This window comes from Aythya marila (genome assembly GCF_965140915.1).
Source record: "Aythya marila genome assembly, chromosome: 3".
NCBI lineage: Eukaryota > Metazoa > Chordata > Aves > Anseriformes > Anatidae > Aythya > Aythya marila.
This window is the reverse complement of record NC_139044.1, coordinates 1,535,992-1,544,134: the sequence shown is the minus strand read 5'-3', so window position 1 is coordinate 1,544,134 and position 8,143 is coordinate 1,535,992. Positions and strand designations below refer to the sequence as shown.

The window sequence follows — 8,143 nt, the reverse complement described above, 5'->3', positions numbered from 1 at the left end:
CTGATATTAAAGACAAAAATTTCCTCCTAACTGGTTTGAAAGACCCACAATTTCCCACTAAGGGACAGAGTGAGAATCTCATTATCTTGTGACTGATCTGCAGTGAGCACAAACAACATTAGATGTGTGAGTAAACAAAGGAAACACCTAGATACTTTTTTTTCTGATCTGCTGAGAAGGCATCTGGAGGCTTGAAAGTTCATCTGCCAATACTGGAATGACATCTGCCATTTCTCAGCTGGTGGTGTGGTTTCTTTAAAATTTGGTCCCAATCTGTGTCTTAATTTGAAGAACAATTAAACTTTATGCACAAATAAAAAGCAGATCATATGTTAGAGATACTCTATTGGATTTCTAAGCAGGCTAGAAAATGCACAATTAAGTAAACACCTTTATTGTAAATTGCTTTTCTTACATCATTATTTTTCCCTGTCTCAGCAGGACTGGGAGATATGCAATGCAACTACAAACAGAAAACATTTTGGTAATAAATAAATAAAAGAAAATTCAAATCCTACCTTAAATAAATCTAATCCCATATCACGGTCCCTTGTGAAGAACAGCCACTTTGAAATAGTCCGGAGATGTCAGTGTTCAATTCCCTTTGAAACAAAGGCAGGCAGCTCACCTCATACTGACAGGTTCCTCCAGTTTTAAACCAATGGTATTGACTTCAAAGCAAGATTTAACCTGATCTACAGCGGAATGAGTGGAAGATCAAACTCAATCTTGGTTCAATAGCTTACGCAGTGCAGATGTGGTTCAGCTTAGAAACTTAGCACCATCAGTAGGAAACTTATTTGAAAATGAAAGATTAAAGTCTGCAGGAGCTGATGAGGATACCAGGAAAAGCAGGCAGAGTGACGCAATGCCTACACAGCCAAGTGATACACTTCAGGTCCTCTGAAGCTGCCAGTGTGCTTTCCCTGAGACCCAGAGGATGCAAACTAGTAGAATAGGAAGAATATTGCAAGGAGGGAGGAGAAATGGATGAGGGAACCAACTTGACAAGCAAGATAAGCTCAGGAAATGAAGGCTTTCTAAAAGATGAGGTGGGATAAAAGTACAGGAAAAAGCAAACAATTCAGTTACTCTGTCAAAACGACAACTTGAGTCTTCTCCTAGCCTGAAGGTCAATCAAGATTTTAGGTAGGATAACAAGATTCTAGAATTGCAGCTTGCCAACAGAAAGTTAGCATATGCACACTTACATTTCCACCAGATTCAAACAAGTTTTATTTATGGAGGGCAGTTCTTTTTCAAAACCACCTAAAACAACTATAGAGAACTACATCTCATAAGAACATGCTTTTTTGAAGAGGAAATATATTCTAGGAAATGTGATCCTTAGGCTACAGGTGCTAATTCTGTAATAAATACTTTTTTTTTTTTTCTTTCTTTTTTTTTTTTTTTTTTTTCCCTAAGCTAGCTAAAATTGGGTCTCCAAGTGCTGATCTTTAAATCTATTAAAATTGATGTAAATATGGAAAAACTCCACTGAAATTGCATTGGTGGAAAAGGCAGTGCCAGGCCATAACTAAGTCTCATGGGGAAAATTTAAGAGTCTGGAGTTCCTGGGAGTTTTATTATTGTACCAGTGGAGCAGGGATTTCTCCCCAAACGTTGCCCACGCTCAGGGATAGTCAGCCTGTACTTTCTCTAATGTGTAAAGGATGGAAGAAATCAGAAGAGAGCATATAATAAATCAACTGACAGACTCTGAAAAATAGCTGTCCTGTCTCCTTAATATGAGAGAGACTAATGTTCTGAGGGCAGGAGGAATTTGGCTTTAGACAGAAAACATTCCCCTATAGGGGGACAAAAAGTGATCACTCCGTAGCTTAATCAATCTCAGACCTCTCTTTGAGGAAAATAACATGTTGCCTGCAATAGCATGTGCAATAATGTTTGCTGAAATATAAACTATGGCCGTATACCCCAAGATGGAAGGTCAGAAGTCAAATGAGGATCTGGCCGCAGATGTTCGGCAATAGAGATCAAAACGCAATATATCACGCTCAGTGCTTTTCCTCAAGGAACAGGTTGCAGAAATATCTCAACCCATCTCCTTCACAGTCAATGCACTCACCCTGCATGTAACAAAGCTGTAAATCACAAATTGCCAGGTTACTCAAAGACAAAGTTCACTTTTCCTAATTTCTCTGTCCTGTATCTCAGTATTCTAATATTTATATAGCGAATTTGCTCTTATCCACCAACACTGCTCCCTTGAACCTCTGCAATGTTTTTCAAGTCCTTCTACCAGAGTAAAGAATCACATGACACCACTTAGTCCTCCCCCAGACCTTGATATATGTTTCCTAAAGCCGACATTTGATATTATGGAATGTGTTGTAATCAATTCTTAAAGTTATAGCACCACTGGCTTTTTATTAACTTGCACAACAACAACAACAAAAATCCAACAAAAAAATGGGCCCTCATAACCAATCAGCCTTGTTATATCCTGAAAGCAGCTTTAACAAGCAGGGAGTAATATAGTGTAATTGGTACTCCGCAATTTAATTGTTCTGTTCTTAAATCTAATATTGCAGCTGTGGGTTAAGTTTACACCATAGCTTTCAAGAGAACATGAAAGTGTGGTACATCTGTGCAACAGAAAGCTAAACATCTCTCATCTGATGTGTTTACAATGACATTTGATAGCGTGGAATGGTTTGGAGTTCATTCTTAAAGCTGCAGAGCTGCTTTTCAACACAGCAAAAAAAAGGGAAAAAGCCTCCTTCAAACAACTCAGCCCACATAAGGCTGATGGTTATGCTGCTGCAGGCATTGCAGGGAAACTGCAGGCTGTAACATTTCCTTCAAGTGTCTTTGAGCATTTGTCACTCAAGCAGTGGAAAAGAGAACAAGGACATCTTCCCCTCAGATGACATAATCAATTATTTGAAAAACAAACCATTCAAAAAGTCTGCAACCAGACAAGTAAAACAACCCCTGATATGCATAAATCAGACAAGAATATTTCACGAAATGTTATTAAGTGGATGACCTTAGCACATTTAGAAATGGTGGAGTTCTCGGTTTAACAGGTGGCAGAACTGCATACGGCATCCTGAACTTCACGTTCTGTGTAACTATCAGCTTCAGCATTATGTACTTGTTAGTGAATTTATTAAGCCCGTAAGTAGTTCAAGAAACTTAGGAATGGGCCCATAAATGTCATCTGCAGTTTGTGAACTGCAAGTATCTGACTGTTTTGATCAAGGTTTTTACGGGAAAGTTAAACAGTTATTAAATTAATTTACTACTGCTACATGAAAAGGGAGTAAGCCTGCTGAAGAACTTTCATTGTGATGAGATGTGGAAGGCTGTAGTTCAAATGCATTAGAAGAAAAGCATTCTTGTTTATTTCTAAGCCCCCAATTTTGTACATTATGAAGCTTATAGTGTATTCAAGTGGCAGAGAAAGGGTCTGTGGAAGGAAGGAGATGTTTCCCTTTCCCATAATCTGCCGTCAGAAACAGCTAATGAAACTACTTTTCTTGTTCTCAGCATTTGCCTTCTTCTAATGTTTTCTGGAGAAAGGCATGATAGGACAGATTAGTTAAGAGGTCACTTTCTGCTCTTTCCTCGGTAGCAATCCACAGCGATGGCTTGATTTATGCTCTTCAACAGACAGAATCCAGTTTCACTGAAGAAGTTCAGTTACATCATCATACTACACTGGAATCCATTCAGTTTTTAAACTTTATTATTTCAGTCACAATTACGACTATCTGAAGCCTCTTCATAAAAAGGGGCCATAACAAAAGCTGTGCACTAGCAACTTGATCAATGGATGCATTCATTCTGCATCAAAAATACCGTAAGAAGGACAGATCTCCTGGGGAGGCAAATCTGTATCAATAGTTCAGTCTCTTGAATACAGAAATTTGATACAATAAAATGCAACAACAAAGCTTCCCCTCTTTTCAATTAACTGAGAAACAAAAATTGTCCTTAGAGGGGAAGAAATGCATTTGTATTTTTTAGTTTCGGGGTTTTCCCCCCTTTTCATAGCATCATAATGTTCTCTTCATGGGTGGAAAACTCAATCTTCAAGTTCAAACCTAGTTTCTTCATACAGTTCAGGATGAGATGACTTGGAATACCGGGAATATTTCAGTTGTAGAAAATCACCCAATTCATCCAGAGCATTCAAAACCTGTAAGACCATCACATTGTGTCAATTCTCCTGGAAAAGATATGAAGTTCTACTGACTTTTATGTTACAGAAGAAAAACAACTTCCTAAAAGCATCAGTTAAAGAAAGGTGAAAGGGCAAATTTTGCTTTTACTCTCCCATAGAGAATGTTCATGCAGTCATAGATGCACAATAACATCCATGAGAACAGAATTTACTCCTTCAGAAGGTTATGGTTTATCAGTCAGTACATGAATTGAACACAGATTAAAAAAAAACAACATTCTAGAAGCACGGTGAGATAATAATCCAGACAAAAAATTATCATTACTTGCGAAAAAGGCATATGTAAGGTAATACTTCTACACTTCTATATCGATCCTGAAGACTGCAGTTGTCACTATGTTTTATTGGATGGGACTCAGCACACAGCGCTGATCACAGTCGTCATAAATACGCTGAACAGTTTAAGGTATTTCTGGTGCATTCCATTGTTTTCTTGCGTTAATATCACAGGCATAATTAATAATGCATTAGGGTTGTAATGCAACTTGCTGAGCAGTGTCCTCAGCTCTCACTAGATTCAAAAAGTAGCCAGGGAACTTTAGACCACAGAGAAACAACTCAGTATCTTGTAGCATCTGAACCATGCTCAAGAGCTGCCAACCTTTTGGCATCGAAAAGGAAAATAGCAATTTTGATTGTGAGCGGAAAGGAGTATTTTAGTAATGGTTAATGCAGAGAGATAGTTTTGAAGTCATTAAGGAAGTTATTATTGGGAGCTTGCCCTTTAAATGGATCTTTCCTTTTCTTAGTTCCAAGCCAAGAGTCAAAAAAATTTTTGCCAAAGGGAAGTTTTCATTGTGCTTGTTACCTGTTGTTACACTGGATTTAGGAATGTTCACAAAGTGATTGCCCTAAAAAAACCTTTCCGTCTGTATGTAATTAAACTCAGGGCATTTCCATTCTCCCATAGCATAAGAACATTTAAAGAATGCCAGAGTTAGTATAGCAAAGGTAAAAGCACAGCACATTTAAGAATGATAGCTGGGGAGTGTTTCAGACCTTCACTTGTACCAGGAAGCAGGGATGTGCAGGTAGCAGAAGAATACATGCAGTGATGGCTTACAAAAGTAATGGACTTGACAGTTGAGGGTGGAGGGTGATGAAGCAAAGCAAAGCAGCAACCTCAAGAGATTAACCTTCACATCAACCTCATTGCCTGTTACCAGTTACATAAGCCAAAATCCACACTGTCAAACAGTAAAAGATGACAATGACCAACACATGGACATAGCTATGCCCTGCTCTACACAATTTTATCTTTCTGGTATTATGCTCTGCTAATAACTACTGCACCTTTAAGAGCAGCAGGAATTTTGCACTGCACACGTGCAAAGCAGATTTTTTGGTGTTGTCTGAGAGGGGTCTACACTGGCATGGGAGCTGGTCAGCCAGGCAGGGCTCCCTCATCAACCTCCATATGAATCTCAGGATGCAAATGGGAGCCAGGGGCTCTCTGCAGGCACAGATGCTTGTCCGCAAGAAGCGCCATCTCCTACTCAAATGCCTTCTGTATTCACAGGTGTGTGAGTTTTTTGTTGCCTTTTTTTTGTTTGTTTATTTTTTTTTTTTCTTTGAGCATGGTACTTGCGCAAAGAGAAGAAAAAGAATGCTTGAAATCTACTGTTAACCCTCTGTGTTGCCTGCCTCTAAGTCGGCTTGCTCTGAGAATGAAAGAACGTATATCAAGTCAGGCCAAAAACATCTTTGGCAAGAAGGGGAGATGGAAAATTTCAAGGAGTTTATTTTAAACACATTTCTGACTGTGTTGGAATGAGGGGTTAATTTGGAAGTCTCTACATAATCTTAATAGTATTTCTGGTGTCAGAGAAAGATACAGAGCTGAGAGAGGCCAGACAGCACCAATTAAACCTCATTAGGTTCAAACCATTCCAAGTACTGTTTTCAGTTGCTACCTGTACCCCCAAGGCTGTCTCAGGTACTTCTGCAATTCAAGAAACACGTGGAAATGTAGAGTGGAAAATGGTATGGAAAAACCGATTTGCAATTATTTCCATATCGTTTCAGGTTTCCTACTCTGATAGTTTTGACCTAGCAGTTAGCTTTTGTCTTGCTGTGCTTTTCATGTAGGTCTTTATTAGTTGTGGCAGGCTTGGTCACTATTAGAAATAGAAGAACATAACAAGTTAACTGTCCCATAATCTGTTTTTAAAAATAAAATATATAAGGCTAAAATGCCTTTAAAGATCAAGTGACAAGACCAGAAAAACAGAAATAAAAATGAATTATTGAGATTCAAAGTAACAGACACACAGCTTCTCCCAACCCCCTTTGCATCTGAAGTTAATTTCAGCAGGACATCTGCTGTGCTTACCGTGTCTAACATCTCCCGTGTATGTGCAGCTGACACACAAAACCGAGCCCTGGATTCTGTGATGGGAGTAGCTGGAAACCCAACCACAACCACCCCGATATTTTTTTCTAACATGCGTCTTGCAAAGGCCCTAAGGAGGGAAGAAGAAGAAAAAAACAAGAGTAAATTATCGCTAATAAACTGACCACAAAGAGAAAACATTCAAGTATAATAAAACAATGGGCAGAATCCTGTCTTCAATTGAAGTAGATGGTAATATTCCCATTTAATTCAATAGGAGCCAGAATTTTACCAGTAGGATTGAGATTCTTTGCTGTTTAACAGCTCGCGAAGCCATGTGGGTGTCAAATACTAGCAGTATGATGGCAAAAAGTGTACTGTAGTAGAGAACCAATTCAGTTATGGTAAAGGCTTGGAGTGCAAATCAAAACCTCTGGGCACTAGCAGTCCCTAAGCACTGAAGAAGCTGGGCCTCTAGAAGATGTGAGAGCTGTGTCCCAGCACACAACATGACCCAATCTGTGTGATGGTTTCCTTGCTCTCACAATTACTCTGCCTGATAGGAACGTTTTGCGTAGTGTTTACTACACCTAAAGCACATAACCACCCTAAGTTACCTGCAAAGGCTCTCTACAGTTTGGCTGTTGCATTACACATTTCTCAGTCAGTCTGTAAGTGCTGCTTGATGGTACTGAATGGTAAAACAACTCTGTGCAAAGTGTTCAAGTATCAGTATCAGATGGAGATAAAGAGCATCCATCAAAAACAATTAATATCTCAAAGGCAATATATCTCTTTTAAGAATTAATAATTCAAAAAAACCCAAGTTCAAAATGAAATCAGAAGTGTTACTCCAGAGCAAGATAAAGAGTTTTATAGAAAGTTTTTAAGGTGATACATACTGGAACAATTCAAAATTATGTCTAGGGGTAAATTTGAAATAGAACGTAACTAAAGATGAAATCACCTAACAAAGTATGTTTCTTTTGTGAAGCATCTACCAAACATAACTACATTTTTCCCAGTTCATATGAAATAAACTTTGAATTTGAATGGTGTTGATTTTGCTGAGAAGGTGTTTTCAGTACTTACCCTATCTTACCAGGCATATAAAGGAGTAAGGGGACAACAGGAGAATCATCATTGCCATAAATGATGAAGCCCATTTCGTGCAGTCGTCTTCTGAAGTATCTTGTGTTTTTCCCTAGCTGGCGCACTCTTTGGAGCCCTGAAATGCGTCAGTCAGGAGAACAGTCAGTGTAAACATCATAACTGGAATCTAGTAACAGCCTGGAAAGAGGGCCGTAACAGTTCAAAAAGTTCAGCTGAAATATATATATTACCATTTGATTCAGAAGAAGAACAAGAACATAGAATGAGCAAAGTGCAATTATATTGATTATTATGGCATTGTAGGACAGACAGCTGACATTTCCATACTTGTGAGGTGCCTTTCCACTGCCAGAAGTGTCTTGTTTCATGTCTTCTGGAGATGTGATTTTTGAACAATTCCCTTTATTGTATTGCACTGAATAAAGCCTGCTGAATGACACACCCGTAGAGAAGCAGTTACATGTCTCTAGGGATACAGGACATAT

At 38.7% G+C, this 8,143-nt stretch overlaps 1 protein-coding gene across 1 annotated transcript in view; it reads right to left on the bottom strand.

Annotated features, from left to right (window-relative positions):
• Positions 1-3,869: 3,869 nt before the first annotated feature.
• The window catches only part of SPTLC3 (serine palmitoyltransferase long chain base subunit 3), an 87,858-nt gene continuing 83,584 nt past the window's right edge, over positions 3,870-8,143 (bottom strand). The window contains exons 11-13 of the mRNA XM_082758063.1: positions 7,638-7,773; positions 6,546-6,675; positions 3,870-4,168 (exon numbers count right to left, since the gene is read on the bottom strand). Of these exons, the coding sequence (XP_082614189.1) occupies positions 4,055-4,168; positions 6,546-6,675; positions 7,638-7,773 (380 nt within the window). The 3' untranslated portion in view covers positions 3,870-4,054. The remainder of the gene's footprint in view (positions 4,169-6,545; positions 6,676-7,637; positions 7,774-8,143) is intronic.